At 48.8% G+C, this 19,697-nt stretch overlaps 3 protein-coding genes across 3 annotated transcripts; all 3 read left to right on the top strand.

Moving 5' to 3' along the window:
* Positions 1–1,696: 1,696 nt before the first annotated feature.
* On the top strand, positions 1,697–2,629 carry LOC116282290 (olfactory receptor 13H1-like). The gene has a single exon (XM_031682151.2). The coding sequence runs from the start codon at positions 1,697–1,699 to the stop codon at positions 2,627–2,629; it is 933 nt and encodes a 310-aa protein (XP_031538011.2).
* Positions 2,630–12,904: 10,275 nt separating this feature from the next.
* Positions 12,905–13,852, top strand: LOC116282291 (olfactory receptor 2A12-like). Its single transcript, XM_072968867.1, has 2 exons — positions 12,905–13,243; positions 13,286–13,852. The coding sequence occupies exons 1-2, from the start codon at positions 12,905–12,907 to the stop codon at positions 13,850–13,852; spliced, it is 906 nt and encodes a 301-aa protein (XP_072824968.1).
* A 4,640-nt stretch (positions 13,853–18,492) lies between these two features.
* Positions 18,493–19,452, top strand: LOC140698567 (olfactory receptor 10A2-like). The gene has a single exon (XM_072968866.1). It carries the CDS (start codon positions 18,493–18,495, stop codon positions 19,450–19,452), a length of 960 nt encoding a protein of 319 aa, XP_072824967.1.
* The last annotated feature ends 245 nt before the right edge of the window (positions 19,453–19,697 follow it).

Here is a 19,697-nt window from a genome sequence, read left to right as displayed (position 1 = left end):
GCCTTATCCTATACTAAGAGATTATAGTTCTTGGTAATTATACAAAGCAAACAATCTTACAAGTGTGCAAAGATGTCTGTGTGTAAAATAATGTTTAAGAAATGACTGTTTGTTGTCATTTTTAAAGAAGGAAATCATCTAAATGGTGAAAATGAGAGATGAGTTGCATGAACCGTGACATACATATCGGCGCTTTGGGATATGCCATTACTTGGAAGAGACAGATAAATCTGATTTACTTGTGTGACTATGTCAGCGCTTTGGTGATAAGAGAAAAAGGTTACAGAACAGACTGATGTGTGGGTTCCTGTGTTCATGTCTGTACTGTGTGTGTGCTCAGAAAAATACTGCAAATGAGTTATACTAAAATACTAGCAGTGGTTACATCTGGTAATGGACTTGTGGGTTTTATCTTATTTTCATCTCTGTAGTAATTTCTATGTGCAAATTTTGAACATGGTTAATTGAACATTGAAGATAGTTAATAACATAAATTTACTCACAGTGTTCCAGGTCTGTGCTCCTTGCTTCTTAGACATAGTTGCATGTAATCATCTCCCTGTTCCCAGGAGGAAGATCCTTTATTCCCATTTTACAGATGAACTCAGGATTGCCAGTGGGTTTTCCAAGTTCGAACAGCTACTAAGGGACTAGGATTTAAACCTGGACAAAAGTGACACCTGAGGTATTACACAATACTCTCTCCTTTCTAGTGGTGTTTATGCAAATCTGTACATGTGCTGAAACTCACAGAACTGTAGACAGAAAAAAATTCAGCCTTATGCATATTAATATCAAGACTTAAAAATTGAGTTGGTCATCTGAAGGATTAAATGAAGGAAGAATGGAGCTGTCTTCATATCCCACTCTTTAGAGGAAGGAAAAGAATACTCTTAGATCATGACTGATAAATTCAGATATCTGTGGGAGCCAGCTAGGAATTTCAGTGGGTGAGGCATCCTGAGTCAGCAGGATGACAAATGGTAGCTGGCACACGTTTTCAGTGTCCCAGAGAGGGTGAGCTGGAGGGAATCCTCCACTGAAGAGGGCAGGTCTGCATCACAATCTCTAGATGATTTGGAATGCTCTCACTGCTAATAAGTGAGCCAATTAAAGCACAAGTGAGAGCCAGACTTAACACACTAGTGCTACTCTTCAAATTTTTCTTTAGGCTTGTCAACTCCTCGAGAGTACAGCCTGTTTTCCTGGCCAACCATTGTAATTCCATTGTCTCGGAGAGAATATGAACTGAGCTGCTCAAAAATGTTTGCTGAAGGAGTGAATCAATCCATTAAGGAAACAATGCCAGTGAACCCACCCATACATGAATTCATGATTGAATGAATCAGTGATAAATGCATGAATGAAATAATCCATGAACCAAGACATGGAAGAATCAATGAATGGATGGCCCAGTCCATCCAACAATCCATCAATCCATGAATCCGTGAATGATTATATGATTGGATGGGTCAGTGCAGCCTGCTGAGTGGTGGAATGCATTAAGCAACATTCCCAGCAAAGGACACAGCAATGCAGAGGTAAAGGAGTTGTGATCTGTGCAGCAGTGCCCAGGAACCCATTAATGTTGGTGCCTTGAAAGAGTCAAATCGTATTTATATGCAGCTGCTAGTTTCTGAACAGGCTGCTCAAGATGACCCATGTTTCCCCACCCAGATGGGGTTTCAGGAGGACCATGGACATCCAGAACAGCACCGAGGAGCTCTACTTCATTCTGCTGGGGCTGTCCCAGTACCCCAGGGCTCAGACCGTCTTCTTCTGTTTGCTCCTCATGTCCTACATCATCACCCTTCTGGGGAACAGCCTTGTGCTGCTCCTGATCTGCTATGACCCCCGGCTCCACACACCCATGTACTTTTTCATCAGCAACCTGTCCTTCCTGGATATGTGTTACACCACGTCCAGTGTGCCCCAGACCCTCATCAACTGCTTGGTGACCATTCCCGCCATCTCGCTAGGACAGTGCTTGGCCCAGATGGCTGCGGAGCTGTACCTGGGTGTTGTGGAGTGCCTCCTGCTGGCCGCCATGGCCTATGACCGCTGTGTGGCTATTGGTGACCCCCTGAGCTACTCTGTGCACATGGGGCCCCGGCTCTGTGGCCTGTTGGCTGGGACTTCATGGACTGCAGCCTTCCTGCTGACAGTGGTCCTCGTAATGACCATGCCCTTGGAGTTCTGTGGTCGCCAAGTCATCAACCACTTCTCATGTGAGCTCCTGGCCCTGCTCAAGCTTGCCTGTTCTGACCTGCATTTCTATGAGTTGATCATGGTGGGAATCAGCGCCCTGGCCCTGTTGGCTCCTTTTGCCTTCATCGTGGCCTCCTATGGACGGATCCTGGTGGCTGTGCTGCGGATACAGTCCACAGAGGGCCGTGGCAAGGCATTTTCCACCTGTGGATCACACCTCATAGTGGTGGCCCTGTTCTATGGCACAGCCATCTCCATGTATATGACGCCCCAGGACAAGACCACCCATGACCGAGACAAGATCATCTCCATCTCCTACAGCATCCTCACCCCCATGATGAACCCCCTCATATACAGCCTGCAGAACAAGGACATGAAAGGGGCCTTCAGGAGACTGTTGGGGAGAAGGACTGACCTCTAAGATGTGGTGTTGAGGGAGAAGAAACAAATTAATATTATGGATTGCTTACTGTAGGCTGTGAACTGTGTCCTTGCATCAATCCGATGGAGAAAGTGTTACACATACACACACGTACACACTCAAACACACAAAAACTTATTTTTAAAAAGCAATCCTGTACTAGTTCCCTTGAGGAAGTGAAACAAGAGCCATTTAGGCAATAACAAAGACAAGAGCCTAGGCTCAGTGTGTGTGTGTGGTTGTGTATGTGGTGTGGACAAGAGGGGGACTGTCCCAGAAATTCTCAGTGGCTGAAGGGAGAAAGGAATGAATAGATGGTCCCCTTCACATGTAGACCTACTCTTACAGCTGGTTTCAGGACCCAGTGACCAGCCTCCAGCAATAATTGACTCTAGCCTCGTCTGCTGCCTCTGCTGAGGAAGCACTCTAGGAAGCTGAAATCGGTGTGTGTATTTCAGAGGCACTGCTATTGCTGCCTTTGTGTCGCTTGCCAGCCTGTACTTTCCCGTCTGGGCAGTGTCTCTCTGTTAAGACCACAAACGATCATTGCTGGAGAGGGTGTGGAGAAAAGGGAACCCTCCTTCACTGCTGGTGGGAATGTAGTCTGGTGCAGCCATTGTGGCAAACAGTATGGAGAGTCCTCAAAAAACTAAAAATAGACTTACCATATGATCCAGCAATCCCACTCCTGGGCATATATCCAGAGGGAACTCTAATTTGAAAAGACACATGCACCCCAATGTTCATAGCATCACTATTTACAACAGCCAAGACATGGAAACAGCCTAAATGTCCATCAACAGATGACTGGATAAAGAAGTTGTGGTATATTTATACAATGGAATACTACTCAGCCATAAAAAACAATGCCATTTGCAGCAACATGAGACTGTCCTTCTAAGTGAAGTAAGTCAAAAAGAGACAGAAAACTACCATATGATATCATTCATATGTAGAATTTAAAAAAAGAAAGAAGACACTAATGAACTTTTCTACAAAACAGTAACAGACTCACGGACATAGTAAACAAACTTATGGTTCCCAGGGGGAAAGGGGTGTGAAGGGATAAATAGGGAATTCAAGATTTGCAAATATGAACTGCTATATATAAAAGAGATAAACAACAAGTTTCTACTGTATAGAAAAGGGAAGTATCTTCAATATCTTGCAGTAACCTATAATGAAAAAGAGTATGAAAACAAATATATGTATGACTGAAACATTATGCTGTCCACCAGAAATTGACACACTGTAAACTGACTATACTTCCATTAAAAAAAAGAACTGTGAGAGATCTGGGATTTTTACCGGCTTACAGACTAGTCTGTTAAATGAATGCTGGAAAAAGACATGAGGCTTCTCGGTCAGAGACAAAGAACTTTATTACTCATGGCTAAAGCAGAATCTACTGCTTCACGTTTGTTTGCATCAGTTACCCAGGCCCTCTAAGCCCTACAGGGATGGTTGCTAAGAGCTTATTGTGGAGAACTGCATGTGCAGTGGGTTGCACTACAGGAGAGCAACACTGGGCTTAAAGGATCTACCTCTCTCATAGCCAACAAAAGCAAGTTTGCTCTTTGTGTAGGAGATGTTTTTTTCATGCTGCAAAATTTCTCACTGCAAACACAACCCTGAGAAATGGACCAGGCAAACAGAAGTCAGGTTGCAGTCCTGGCATATCCAGTAAGAATGTGTGTCAATACTCAGCAACCAGTGACTGTTTTTTTCCCAGCACCCTCCCTACCCTCTCCAGTACTCTGTAGTGTGGACCCACTTGGTAAAAGTGGACATTTGAAACACGCACAGTGACATGGCTACCCCAAAGACCCACCGCTAGTACAGGCCAGAAGGAAACCAGTTCATCTGATGTGATGCCCCCGTGCCTCATTCAAGGAAAAGGCCAGATGTTAAGTCATCAGCTGGGTATGGTTTCCTTCTATCCTGGCCTGGCTGACCTGAGACCTTCCCCTATGACAGGTGTCATCTTTTTCCATTGTGTAAGGGATTGTGAAACTCATAATCGAAACTTGCACGTTTAACTACTGCTGTGTACCAAGCTCTCCGAGTTACTTTACTGTATTGTTTCCTTATCTGTGAATTACGAACTGCCTCTATGGCAAAGATTAGTACTTTGCACCCATAAAGCAGGCAAATATTTCGCGGGTTAAGCCCTTCAGTTAGTCTGCCCTGCGCCACCGCTGACTAAGATCTGTCCATGGTGCTGAAATGACATTTCGATTACGTATTCATTGGCAGGTAAGGGAAGCACGCGATGCTAACCGACTTGTGCCAAGGTGACCTCAAAGCATGTTTATGTGATAAAGTGAGGTCAAGACCCATTGTTCTATAAAGAAGAAGAAAAGGCCGCAACTGGTAGCCTGGGATGCCTTGAGCCACACAGGAAGTCTGCTTATGTGTTTATTTCACCGCTTAAGAGCCACTTAGCATATGCCATGTAATAGGACCCAGGCTGGTTCCTGAGGCAATAGAGGTGAGAGAACGCGTCTACGATAACTAAATTCATAATGCCTTATGGTATGTTTGTGGTGTGTCTGCGGGTACCTTGCTGACTGTTACAACATTCATATGCTAGTTTCCCCAATTTTAGAACAGTTCTTATATATAAAATGTGTTTTAAAAATTGGCTTTGGGAATCCTGAAAAAAAAATCGTACTATTTTGAAGGAGGGATAATAAAAAAAATAGAAAGAGGACAATAGGGGAGAAAGAGAGAAAATATGATGGGAGAGACTGTCAAAGGGAGGAAGAACGGTTCATTCAGAAGGGAGGAAGATTCTAGGAGAGAAATGGACAGGCGAGAGAGAGAAAGTCAGACAGGGAGTGGAAGACGCCTAGAGAGATGCAGATATTGGCTGAATGTGTCAGAGAGACAGTGAGAACTGAAACAGAACGAAGAACAGAAATGAGGTGGTGGGGAGACCAGTAGAGATGTTTGCAAAGACTACAACAGAGATAGACTGAGTGAAAAAGGCAGAGATACAGAGACAGAGAGGGATTGAAACGGATAAGAGGGCAGGGAGAGAGCGAAGAGATGGATTGAGAGATATTTAGAGAACTGAGCAAACAAAAAGACGGGAGGGCCAGGAGGGGGCAGGGAGTTACAAAAGACAAAGAAATAATAAGCACCATTTTCCCTCCAGCCTGCCTTCAGTTCTCACAACCAGCGAGGGGAGGCAGGGTTCCCTGGAGAGCTCAAGTGGGGCTGTGCTCTTGTGCTAAGGTCTCCCCACCAAAGCATCATTAGTGATGGCCAATTAGGGTTCCTGATGGGAGTCCAGGGTGGTTCCCAGAGTCCTGACCTGAGGCGTCATCAGAGCAAGGAGTCTGACTGTTGCTTCTTCCAGTCCCTTGTGACAAGGCTCTCCAAGGAACCAATTAGAACACTATAATTCTTAATTCATGAGGCCAGGTTGGACATCTTGCCACCTTCTGAGCCTCTGAGCCCAGGCGTCAGGAACCCAACGTACTGCCCATCCTTGGTCTTGGGGAACCATCTGAGTGCCCTGCTATGGAGAGCTGGAGTTTTGAAGCTTCCTCGTGAAGGAGGAAGTAGGAAATTTCTGGGTGGGGGTGAGTCTGTGCCAGGCTGTGGAATTTTGGGGAGACCCACATGTAGGCAGCATGGTGTTTTATGCTCCAGAGATTCCAGTGTGCGAAATTATTTGTGTGTGAGAGTGTGTAGGAGGGCGATTTTTGGGGAGATAGCTTTTCCCTCTTTGGAGACTTTCATTCTTCAAAAGACATTATTTCTGCATGGACCTCTCCTACTTGGTCTCACCTGCACCCATGACTTCAGTTGGTCTTTAAATGTGAGGGTGTTTGATCATCTCAAATGTCAATCTCCAGCCATCATCCCTCTCCGGAGCCCCAGAATCTCGTATGCAACTGCCTACTGAAGAAACTTCTTTTTTTTCCTCCTAAAGCCTTAAAACACGGTAAGTCCAGAAAATCAAGTTTCTTTCCAAAATGTGAGACTGTTTGGGGAACAGGGATTCTTAATTTCAGGTTTATAACATGCACCCAAGTGTAAGCACAGCTGTGTACACAGCACATGCACAAGACCTGTATCCACTCTGAGACTAGAATCCGCAACTTTTCTCCAATTGCCTCAGGTTTTGTAAACTGATGTTGTGCCCTCTGACTGCCATTCACCATGGTCTTCTATTTCCTACATGGTCTGGGCATGACAACCTCTCCATCTTCATTCACATCACCCTTCCTTTTACTTATAACACTCCAGCCCCTGGCATTCTGTCCGTTATACCAACCAAGCTTATTCCTGCCTCAGGACCTTTGCACTTGACCCAAATCTTCCCACTATGGGATTCTCCTCATCTTCAGGACTTGACTTAGCATTACACTGTCTGGCCCCCTTCTTTAAAATAACCCACTCGCTGATCACATTCTATCACATTATACTCTAGTATTTCCTTCATAGCCTGCAGTCTCTCTCTGAAAACGTAAGACTAATTGTTCGTTTCCTTATTGGTTACCTGTCTCCTGAGCTGCAGTGTACATCCCTTGAGAGGAGGGACATCATTTACCAGTTTCTCCAGTAAATCCCAGTGGCCAGCACAGCTCCTAATGTTTGTTCAGCAAATAAATACTTGAGGGGGTGAACAGCAAAGCAGAAAGCTCTCTAGAGGCTGAAGTATGAGTAGGAGGTGCTAGGGGTGCCAGAAAGATAGTCCAAGGTAGGGAGGGACTCGTAAGGAGGTTAAACAATTTCCACTTTATCATGGAGACCAAAGAGACTCACCGAAGATTTTCAAGATGCTCGGGAAAATCATGAGTATTGGATCTGGAGACAGGGAGACAGAGCGGTGGCCACTGTAGCAGAAAAGGCCAGAGGTGAGGCCCTCTCAGTGAGGTGAGCCATGGATGAAGGGACAGCCGGGTACCTGGGGGCTTTCTGCAACACCTTCCTTTATTCTGAGATGGAAGCTCTTCAGCAATATGGAGTGTTGTAGTCCCAGGCAATCTGAGAAAATTTCTTCGAGTCTTTGAAGAGAAATTCTGCTGTGTATTTTTTTTAAAAACGTGGCCATTTCCTTCCCAAATCTGAATATATTTAAGTTATTTCAGTATTTCCCCCATCACAGGGTTTCACAAGGCCTTGAACAGACTGTTCTCCTCAAAGGGCCTTATACCTGATGCAGGGCTGAAGCACCTCTGAATTTGTGTGCAAAACGTTGTGCTTGGGGTATTTTCTGGGGGAAGGTCTGTGTCTTTTCTGGTCTCTCAAGAAAAGCCCTGATACAAAAGGAACTGAGGACAAGTGTCCTACAGGGCTGGAGCTTGGTGTATGAAGACAAAAGAGCAACGTCAATAGTGGCCCTAGATTGTAATAGTAGAACCATAACCACCACAACTACGGCAGCGACACGTGCAAGGTGCTTCCTGTGTGACAGGTAGCTTTCTTGGGTCTCTATGTGTGTGAGCATTTTTCAGATACATTTTTTTAACTTATAAATCAAAATACTTAAGCAGGATTTCATTTTAAAAAATCTAATAGAATTTCTGATTTTCAGGGACTTTATCAGCTTTTAAGAAACACAGTACTAAAAGAAATCATAAGCATGAAACCCAGCATCTCATGGACTTTACTGACCATACATACATACAATTTAATGCGAGACTAAGTAACTAATGGGCATTTTTTATTGTTTTTAAAAAGTTCTTATTTTTCTTATTTTTTAAATTGAAGTACAGTCAGTTACAATGTGTCAGTTCCTGGTGTACAGCACAATGTCCCAGTCATGCATATACGTATGTATATTCGTAAAGTCCAATTAACTGGGGTTGTTTGGCCTTTTTTGGTGGGTGAGGTAATTAGGTTTATTTATTTAGTTATAGGAGGTCCTCGGGATTGAACCCAGGACCTTGTGCATGTGCTCTACCACTTGAGCTATACCCTCCCCCTAAAGTTCTTATTTTTTATTGAAGTGTAGTCAGTTTACAATGTTAGTTTCAGGTGTACAGCAAAGTGATTCAGTTATACACATACACTCATATATATATATATATATATATAATATATATATATATAATATATATATAATATATATATTTCAGATTCTTTTCCATTACAGTTCATTACAAGAAATTGAATATAGTTCCCTGTGCTATACAGTTGGTCCTTGTTGTTTATCTGTTTTATATATAGTAATATGTATCTATTAATCCCAGACTCCTAATTTATACCCTCTTCCTCCCTGGTAATCACGTATCGAACATTTTAAAGTGAAAGATCTGGTATCCACAGTTTGAAAACTGTCAGATTTTTGAGACTGCATTCTCCAACATTAGTTTAAAATGACAGTAAATTTGATACTGTAGTAAGTTGAAGAAACAATTTATTATTAGGGATTTTAACATAAAGGTAGATCTGGAAATCTAGGCTGTGTTGAAGATAAATGAAATAACTCTAACAAGAAAGGAAATTTGTCAGTTTTGGTCATCATTCTACCTCCAGCACCTAACACCACGTCCAGCCTATGAAGTGTACACAAAATGTATTTGTTGACTAAAGAGAAAAGCACACATGCATGCATGCACACACCCTATATAATTATTCTCTTTCCAAAGAGCTTTAGCAAAGACCTTCAGCTGGCTTCTCCATTACTGTTAGCAGACCTAGACATGCTTCTGTATAGACTCGAAATGCCCCGTTCTTCCTCACCTAACAGAAATGTCACCTTCCACACTCCAGGCTGTCCAAAAGACTATCCCTAACTAGGAACTGGATTATTATCCATTGCTGAAACAATAATCAGGTCTAGGACTACAGTGCTGTTGTACTGCTTGCTTAACTCACATATTCTTAAAAAAACTTGTGAGTTAGCTATAGTAAGTGTCTGCATCTTATAAATGGGGAAACCGAAGCACGGAGAGTCTACATCCTTATTCTGCGACAGAGGCAGAATCTTTCTGGAACCAATCGATTGCAGAGACCCCCGCTTTCAGCCACTATCCTCCACTGTTTCAACAAATTTATTTGGGCATTTCCTCAATGCCAGGCCCTGGGGTCAGCCCTGGGGATATGGTCAGCTGGGAACAAGACCAACATGAGCCTCATGACTCTTAAAAGATGGGTGCTGCCTTCAGACTTCCTGGGAGAGGAACAGGCCAGGTTTCTCATCTGTTCACTGCCTGCCCTGTGCTTGACCATAACAGGAGGAGCAGAGACCAGAGTCCTGGGAGTCCGCTGGTCCCTGCAGTGGACTGATGTCACCTGTTGGTACTGAGAAGGGAGAAGGAGGGAGAGAAGGAAGGTGAGGGAGGAGGGAGGAGCCAGAGAAAAAGTTGGGAAGGATGATGAGAGATGAAGGGCGAGGACAAAGCAGGAAGATGAGGGGAGAGAATGATGAGGCAGAGGGGAGATGGAGAAATCTACGGGGGAGGAGGAAACCGAGAACTGTGGGGAATATGAGTGTAGGAAGGGAAGGAGGGAGGGGGGAAGAGAGATGATAAGTGCGTGAGGATAAGGGTGAGCAGAAGGAAAAGAAGGAGAAAGACGTAGAGATAAACAAAGCCAGACAGAAAGAAGGCAAGGGAAGGAAGAGACATGGACAGAAATTAAAGAAGGAAGGAAGGGAAGAGGGCGTGAGAGAGGAAAAAGAATCACCCAGTGATAGGATCTATAGTAAGAGACATGGGGGAAGCAGAGAAAGTAAAACCCAGGGATATACAGACATGCAAGGAAAACGTGGGGCATGGAAGCAGAGTGGAAAGGAGGGAGAAAGGGGGGAGGGAGAGAGAGAAAATGAATGGATCGTGAGAGAGCAAGAGGAAGTGTGGGCGGGGGAAGGAAAAGTCAACTCGAGAGATGGGAAGGAGAAGTGGAGTCGGGGAGGAGGAGAAGGGGGAAGCGCTGGGTGGGGGCTCTCACCCTTGTGCGGGTCAGGGAGCTCCTGGAGAAAGTCCCCCTCCTCCCAGCAAATGGACAGAGGCACCTCGTGACTTGTGTTGGGCGTCGGCAGACTCCTGAAGCACAGCCGTGGACCTCAGGGTTAATTGTGCTCAGTGCATGGAGTAGAAGAGAGGACAGTGGAAGGAGACTTCAGAAACAGGAAGATGAGAGGAGGCTGGAGAAAGAAATGCAGAGAGAGGTGGAGAGGAGAGAAACAGGAGGAGGTAGCAGAGTGGGACTGGGTGTTGTATACACTACCCCTGGGCTAATGTCATGGGTCATGGTCATGGGTCATGATCCACTGGGGGAATGGGCTCTTGTGACCCCCACATACATACACATCCCTGCCGCGTGGTGAGAGAGAGGGAGTGGCAGAAGCCTGGAAGGAAGAGAGATGAAGACAGAAAGACAGAAATGGAGGGGAAATGGATAAGGGAGAATAATGGAAATAAAATAGGAGAGACAGACAGAGACAGAGAGGGAGAGAGAGAGAGAGAAATGAAGAGAGAACAGAATGAGATTTTACCAAATCTTCCAAGTAATTAATTATCCAATTCTTATACAAAATGTTACAGAAAATAGAAAAAGGGAGAAAGCTATCTAGCTTGCTTCAGGCATGGACAACTCTGACATGATGTCAGGTTGATGGGGGAGGGTACAGCTCAGTGGTAGAGTACATACTTAGCATGCAGAAGGTCCTGGGTTCGATCCCCAGTGCCTCCATTTGAATTAATAAATAAGTAAACCTAATTACCTCCCCCACCCCCTAAACAACAACAACAACAAAAGTGATAACAGGTTGAAAATAGTATAAGAAAAAATTATAGTGAATATTAAACAAAACTTCTAAATGAACTCTTAATGAAACAAATCCAGCATTCTATAAAAATATTTCTACAACATGAAACAAAGTTTATTCCAGGAATGCAAAGATAAGGTATTCAGTATAACTGGAATGTCATTGAGGGTAAGGTTTGAACCCCAACTTGAATGCTTAAATACTTACATTGACTTGGGCAAATTAGTTGACCTCTCTGTACCTCAGTGTTCTCATATAAAAGGTGACAATAACAAGAAAATAATTAATAATAACATAAAAAACAATAAGAAAACTTACCTCATAGGGTATTTGTGAGGATGGAATGTGCTCATTCATGGACAAGCTCTTGAAATATTGCCTAGGACATAGTTGGTGCTCAAAAAAGATTAGATGGGGGGAGGATAGTAACTCAGGGGTAGAGCACAAGGTCCTGGGTTCAATCTCCAGTACCTCCACTAAAAAAATAGATAAACATAATTTTGTAATGTATGTCAGTGCAACTCACATTAACAGGTTGAAGAATGTATGGTAATTAAAAATAATCAATGGCAGAAAATCATTAGATATAACACAGCGTTTACTCACAGTCCAAATAAATATCTTAGTAATTTAGGGAAAGAGACAACTTTCCTTGACCCAATAAAGGCAATAATAAAGTCAGCAAACATCAAACAACAGAAAGCACTGGCTGAATCCCCATGAAGGTCAGGGGAAGGCAAGAACGGCTGCTCTCACTGCCAGTGTTCCACGCTGTACTTGAGTTCTTAGCCAATGCAATAAGACAAGAGAAGGAATGGAAGGAATAAGGGCTGAAAAGGCAGAGAGAGCGGAGACAAGAATAAAGTTGAGTGTAATGGTTAAAGGCATGGGCTTAGCAGCCAGGCATGGCTTGGTTTGTTTCTCGATTTGTTTTTTCTTCAGATTGACATGAACAAAAGACTTGTCTCGGAATGTACTGCCTTGTGTGCAAAGTTGGAATAACAATACCCCCTTTCCTGGCAACGAATGAGTTAATCCGCACAAAGTGCTGAGTGGAACGTCCGACACACACTTGGTGCTCAGGCAACGGCAGCTGCTGGTGTTACTAGGAAACAGAAACTGAGATGTGGAGACGGAGAAATATGAGATAAGAGGCAGAGGAGAGAGGGAATCGGGAACATTTAAAAATGACAGGAAAAGCAGAGAAACGTGAACGGTATGGGAAGATGGAGAAAAAAGAGGAAAGAACTACAAATGTAATGGTGCATGTGAGGCACTTGCTGGGCGAAGCCATTCGTTCAGCCTTACGGACCCTGCGAGATGGGTTTTATGATCGTTTTCTCTGAATGGAAAGTTAGGGAGCAGTAGAGAGGGGAGAGCGGGGAGAGCGGGAGGGAGGGAGGGAAACAGAGACAGAGACAGAAGGAAAGAGACGGGCGGGGAGGGGGAGAGGCAAAGCACAGAGACGGGAACAGGACCAGTGCCGACACCTCCAGCCCGCGCGGGGCTGCAGCGGGGCCTCACACCTGCGCTTCTCCCGCAGGATGCGCCCGGCTGCCTGGAATGAGTCGGGGGGCTGTGGGCCCCGCCCTCCCTGCGGCTCTTGCCTGTGGGCGGCGCTCCTGGTGGCCTGTCTGGCCACGGCGCTGGGCAGTGGCGCTCTGGTGGGGCTGATCGCCTTGGGCCGGCGGCTGCACCGGCCCATGTACCGCCTGCTCGCCCACCTGGCGCTGCTGGACACGGCGTACGTGAGCACCACGCTCCCGCAGGCTCTGGCGCACATGACGGCCCGCCGAGCCACCCTCTCCCCGGCGCGCTGCGGGGCGCAGCGCTACGTGGGCATCTCCCTGGGCAGCTGCGAGGCCCTGCTGCCGGCCGCCATGGCGCCGGACCGCTGCCTGGCCGTGCGCCAGCCCCTGCGCTAGGCGGCGCTCGTGGCGCCCCCGCGCTGCGCCGCGCTGGCCGCCGCCGCCGCCTGGGCGCTGGGCTTCGTGCTGTCGGCGCCCAACGCCGCGGCCGCGCTGCGCCTGCGCTTCTGCCCCGGGCGGCCGGCCGTCGACCGCTTCTTCTGCGAGCTGCCCGCTGTGCCGAGGACCGCGTGTGCGGACACCTCCGCCAACCAGCTGCTGGTCTACAGCCTGGGCACGCCCATCCTCTTGGTGCCTTTGACCTTCATCCTCGCCTCCTACGCCTTGATTCTGGCGGCCGTGGGCAAGCTGCCGTCCGCCGAGAGCCGCCTCAAGGCGCTGTCCACCTGCGGCTCCCACCTGGCCGTGGTGGGGCTCTTCTACGGCACGGTGACCGCCATGTACCTGCGCCCGCGGGGCTCCAGCGCCCTCCCCGCCAGGCGCCACAAGCTGGTGGCTGCCTTCTATCTGGTCGTCACGCCTGTCCTGAACCCACTCATCTACAGCCTTCGAAACCGCGAGGTCCGCGCGGCAGCCCGCTACGCCCTCGCCCGGCTGCGGGGGTTGCGCTCGGAGCTGCGCTGAGCCCGCCGGGCTGCAGGCGCGGAGCTGGAAGCTCCCTCCTGGCTCTGACGCGTGGCTCTGGTCTTGCGCGCGCCGCGCTGTCCCCCTGAATCTCTGTGCATCTTTGGGTGCGCTGTCTTTACAGACCTCTGTGCATAGGTCAGGGGCCCGCCAGCATTTTCTGTAAAGGGCCGGAGGGTGAACATTTTCCGCTTTGCCTGCTACACGCTCTCTGTCGCGACCGCTCAGCTCCGCCACTGCGGCCTGAGGGCCACAGACAATCCATGGATGAGTGTGATGGTGTTCTCCAAAAGCTCTTTACCTACGAACGCTGGAATTTGAAAATTTTTATTTTTGCTTGAGGACCACAGACACTGGACACAGGGCCACAGTCGACCAACCCTTGACAGAGGACAAAAGATCCACCCAACAGAATCATTGTCAGGTTGGAATAAATAAGGTATATGTCAGGAATGGACTTCCATATGTTTTTTGGGGTTTTTTTTTTGCCCCCAATCCAATGTCAAGCATTCATTGTTCCCCAGATATAATAGGTTACACATAATAAGGGCTTTATGTGTTGTAATTCAAACTGCGGGATAACCTTATGAGATAGATAAGTACCGGGGTCCTCATTTCACACGTATAACCCCTGAGAAAATGAAGGCACGGCAGGTGAGGCAGCCCACCAGCGAGGGAGTGACACGTGATCGTCACACGGAGGCAGTCGGGCTCCAGAGCCATTTTTGACAGCACGGATGGGCCTGGAGGGCTTTATGCTAAGCCCTGCAGAGAAAGACAGGACTGCATGATCTCACTGAAATGTGGAATCTGAAACTAGCAGACGTGGAAGAAGGACATGCAGATCCATCAACACAGATTTCAACATGGACCTGACATCAGTGCAGATGTAGAGATGGACACAGATATAAGCGGAGAGAAAGAAATACCAATGTCGGTGTAGGTAAGGACACACGTACAGATAAAACTTCACTGATCCTTTTGTCCTGAGATGCTGATGTTCTTTGCCCTATTCCATTTTTAATGCCATTTGTGACTTTGTAAACTGATTCACAGTTGGCAAAACACATCAGCAGGCATCTCGCACAAAGTTGGCATTCAACAAATGACAGCAGTCATCTGCTCACTCACTCACTCATTCTGCAGACACGTGTAAGAGTGCTCACAGTGCAGTGTGAACGGGTGCAGGCCCTGGGGAGGTGGTTAGGCTGCGGCTAGGCACGCAGTGACAGCCGTACCGGAGAGCACTTCCAGAACCAGGCATTGTGTAATCCCTTAGAAGCAGGGTTTATGTGGATCAACACACACACACACACACACACACACACACACACACCCCCACACCATTAGGAGGTAGGCACTACTTCTACGCTCCATTTATAGAAGAGAAAACTGTGGGTCCTAGTGGTCAAACCCTTCACTGAAGCAGGAAAGCAGGGAAGTTTGATCGCAGAGCCACCACCCACCCAACCACCATCATCAGTAGCTAGTATTTTCATTTTCTGTAATAAGGCCCTCTAAATGGCTGTTTGTACTTTTAATATTGGAGTGTGGCAGCCAAAGAGGGAAGAGCACACATCTTAATCACAAGAGATTATTTCAGCTTCCCTAGCAGAACCAGGGGTCATGGAGGTGTGGGGAAGAGAGGTCAGGACATGGTGACCCATGAGGGTGGGAGAATTGGGCTGGGGAGAATTTGAAGGGGCTCGAACGCCAGGGTGAAGAATGTGGGTTTCTTGTGTGAGGGATGGGATCAGGCAGAATCCAGCTCCACTGGGACATCCTGGAGGCAGAGGTCAGAAGGGCCATGCAATGGAGAAGCCCAGGAGGAGGTGATACGGAGGGGACCACAGCCTCCAGGGAAGCAGACTCCACAGTTCCCACCTCCCCCTGCCTTCACCCGGGGCACACAAGCACAGAGCTGGTGATGAATTCTCTGGGGGTCGAGTCCTCAGAGCTCTCATTCTGTGGCCAGAGCCAAAGATTGAAATCTCTGGCTCCTGTGATCCCAGTCAGCCCTGGCAGCTTTTGGATCAGGGTAGGGGGTGCTGGGCAGTCAGAGATTTGTCCTTGGCTCTAGATAGAGCAGAAAGGAGAAGGTGAGTTCTGCAAAGAGGAAGGGGTCCAGGCTGTGAGGGGGAGAGAGGGCTGGGCTCTGCCTGCCAGGGATGCTGGGACAGCCCCAGCCCCTCTCCTGACATTAATGATAAGTTGTAACGGTGTATGGTAGTGTTAGCATTGTTTGGTGATGATAATGATGGTGGTAACACTGGTGGTGATGATAGCGAGGTGGTAATGGTGGTGAGCGTGGTGGGGGCTGGAGCAGGGACGACGGCGGTGGTGATGTGTTGATGGGCGTTGCTAGTGAGTGCTTTATTTTGCCCCAAGGCTTCTACATGATTTCAGTGAATTCTCATGACAGTCTTATGGGGGCAGACAACTTGGGTTTAAGGTTCCATCTGGTTGACTTTAAAGCCAGCTCCCTGAAATGTTTGGGGGCAACTACCATTTGCCTGGCCTTCTCCTCCCACCAGCCCAGAACCATCGGTATTGTCACATCGCCTTTTCAGGTGAGGGAATGGAGGCCTCATCAAAGTTAATCCACTTGCTCAAGGTTGTCTGAGCTCTCCCCCTGGACTGTTCTTACCCTCATATTTGGTGGGAACGCTAAGCTCTAATTCTGTCCTCTCCTTGCAAGCATTCCACCATTCAGGCTGTTTCTGTTAAACTTCTGTTTAGGAGAATAACTTCGAGGCAGACTGTTGCTTTCCTGCATGGAGGGGAGCATTCTAGGTGCGTCTGGGCTGCATGGAAGGAGGCGCTGGGTTAACAGAGGTGGTTGTCATTCTGCATCATGTTCTTGGTCATCCCACCCATGGCCACAGTGGGAGTGGGAGGGCTTTAGAGGACGTTAACAGCCAGTGTCTGGAAATCATAGTGTGGGAGGAATTACTCCAGAGAGGGTGTCCTCAGATAGGGAATTCACCTCTGTGTGCTGAGCACCAGGGATTCAGCAGGGACCCAGGCGGAGAAGGTCCCTGCCCTCAGAGAACATCACCAAGAGGTTTTGTGAGCCTTTCTTACCTTGTGGGCCCAGCCGAACAATTGGAGAGCTCTTTATCAGATTTGAAATATTCTTATTGTTCTAAGAGACCAGTGGTCAGATTTGTCTGTGACATAAAACCCCTGAAACATTCTTCAAGGTTCACCAAGATTTTTAATAATATCTGTTTCTCTGTCTGTCACTCTGTTTCTGTCTCCCTTTCTTTTTCTGTTTCTCTCTCTCTCTGTCACTCTGTAAGAAAGATGAGATCAATACATTATGGCCAGTAGCTGTTGCTTGCAGGGGAGACCCGCCCCCGCCCCCAGGCAGAGTGTAGACACTGTTCTCATTAAAGCCAGTGACCCACAAGGGCGACCAATGAGAAGAAAAGTGGTTAGAGCACGTTTCAGGCCTTAGTGTGCTCTCAGATCACCCAAACCGCCAAGAGGCAGATTCCGATTCAGTAGGTCTGGGTGGGGCTGAGGCTCCGCATTTCCAAGCACCCCCAGTGACGGGACGCTCCCCACCCCTGAGCGCCGTCTGAGGAGCCGGGGTCCAGGAAATCCTCTCCAGAGCCCTAGCAAAACCTCTCAAATCACCAACAGCCTCTCCTGGCCAAACGCTAAACTGAGGATGATCAGGAAAGCCCTGAATCCAGGCACCAAGAGCATGGGCATCCTGGTTCGTCATTAAGCTGGCGTGCTGAGTTGTGCAGAGCTGGAAGTTACTTCACTGTCGGCGTCTCTGCACTGCAAGCGGGGCATGGCAGTACCTCGTTTGTGGGACGGTCACGAGGATTCCTCTCATTGATAACGTGCTTAAACCCACGCCTGGTACGAAATAAGTCCCGTGTGCTTTTCACAGGAAGGGACGTGGACTGTGCTGCGTGTGGTGGTTGCGATGGGTGTTGGGCAGAGAGCAGAGGTGGGTAGGCTGATCGGCACAATGGCGCAGCACTGTAATAGGAAGAAGATTCTAAAAAAAAGTGTAAAACAGTCAGAAATTTTTGTATTAAAAACACAATCAAAAGTCCGGTTGCAGCAGGAAGAGGAACCTCTTTTCCCCGAGGAGTTACATGAAAGTTAACTGCCCCAGACAGGGATTCGGTAGACAGTTTATACAAACGGATGCACCTTATGAGCTATCCCCCCACCCCATGTCGGCGTTTTGTTACTTTTCGGCAGTGTTCTAGAACAGTGTTTCTCAGCCTTCAGTATAGCTCAAACCGAAGGAGGTCCCCGTGTGCATTTCTTCTTAAATAAAAAGCAGTTTTTATAGTTGTAGTTCTCAAATTTCTCTTGACGATGAGAACTAGGATTTCAGTGATGCGGAGTGAGAGAGGTGGGCGGGGCCGGGGGCTCGGTAAGGCCGGTGGGTCTCATTCCGCGTCCACTGCGCGTGCGAGGGGGCCCCGCGCGGGGCACGGTCCGATCTGCCTTTTGTGAAGCTCCCTCGCCTCCCCGGGTCGCGCGCCCTGCGGGGCACAGAGGCCGGGCAGGCGCACGTCTCCACTGACCGCTTCTCCTGACCGCTTGCCCTCCCCTGGCTCCGCCGCCCCCGGGCTCGGCCCCCCCACACCCCCGGCCACCCCCGGCCCATGCCGGCGGCCTGGGCTCCCCCGGGCTCCCCCGCGGCCCCGCCCACGGCCAACCGGAGCCCGGCCGGCGACTTCGCGCTGCTGGGCCTCGCGCTCCTCCTGCCCGCGGTCCTGCTCGCGCTGCCGGGCCACGCGCTCATCGCGCTGCTGCCCGCGCGGGACCCGGGCCTGCGCGCGCCCATGTGCTTCTTCCTGCGCCAGCTGGCCCTGCTGGAGCTCTGCTTCTCGCTGGACGGTGTGCCCCGGCTGCTGGTGACCCTGCTGCGGCCCGGGCTGGGCGTGTCCCCCGCCGGCTGCGCCCTGCAGCTGCTCCTGGTGCTGTCGTGCGGCGCGTCCGAGGGCTTCCTCCTGACCGCCATGGCCTGGGACCGCTCCGTGGCCATCTGCAGGCCCCTGCGCTACGGCGCCATCATGAGCCCCCGGCTCTGCCACCTGCTGGCCGCCGCGTGCTGGCCGCCCGGAGTCCCCGTGTCGCTGGTCTTCACCGCCTGGCTCTTCCGCTTCCCTTTCTGCGGGCCACGTGGCATCCGCCGCTTCTTCTGTGACATCGCTCCTCTGCTGAGCCTGGTGTGTGCGGACACCAGGCTCTTCGAAGCCAACGTGTTGGCGGCCGCAGTGCTGGTCATCATGGTTCCCTTGCGTCTGATAGCCGCGTCCTACGTCGGGATCTTGGCCACTGTGCTACGGATGCCGTCCGCCAGGGGGCGCCACAAGGCCCTGTCCACGTGTGCCTGCCACCTGATTGTGGTGGTTCTGTTTTATGGCACAACAGGGGTCATCCGCCTGCGACCCAAGGCCAGCTACTCGCCGGAGAGCAAGCAGGTGGTGTCCCTGTCCTACACCCTGGTGACCCCCATGCTCAACCCCCTCATCTACAGCCTTCGGAACAAGGAGGTGAAGGCTGCCCTGGGGCGTCTGTTTGTCCAAAGAAGAGGGACCCACATTCCATCCCCTTTCTGATTCCAGAAACATTCATCCGGCTGTTTGCTGGACATCCCTACCCAGCGGGCTCTTTGGGTTCCTCAGTGTGCATCAAACTGAATTCTGTCTCTTACCTTATGATTCCCTGCTTTGACAATGGTGCCAGCATCTCCCTAATGGCTGTGTTTCATGCAGACATCATTCAGGCACTCTGCTGAGGTGGATACGGTTCTGTTCCTGGAGCATCAGCTGTATCTGTGTTTAAAAGCGCAATACTAGCACAG

This window comes from Vicugna pacos, chromosome 9 (assembly GCF_048564905.1).
Source record: "Vicugna pacos chromosome 9, VicPac4, whole genome shotgun sequence".
Taxonomy (NCBI): domain Eukaryota; kingdom Metazoa; phylum Chordata; class Mammalia; order Artiodactyla; family Camelidae; genus Vicugna; species Vicugna pacos.
The sequence above is the reverse complement of the archived record's forward strand: the minus strand, read 5'-3'. Positions and strand labels throughout refer to the sequence as shown.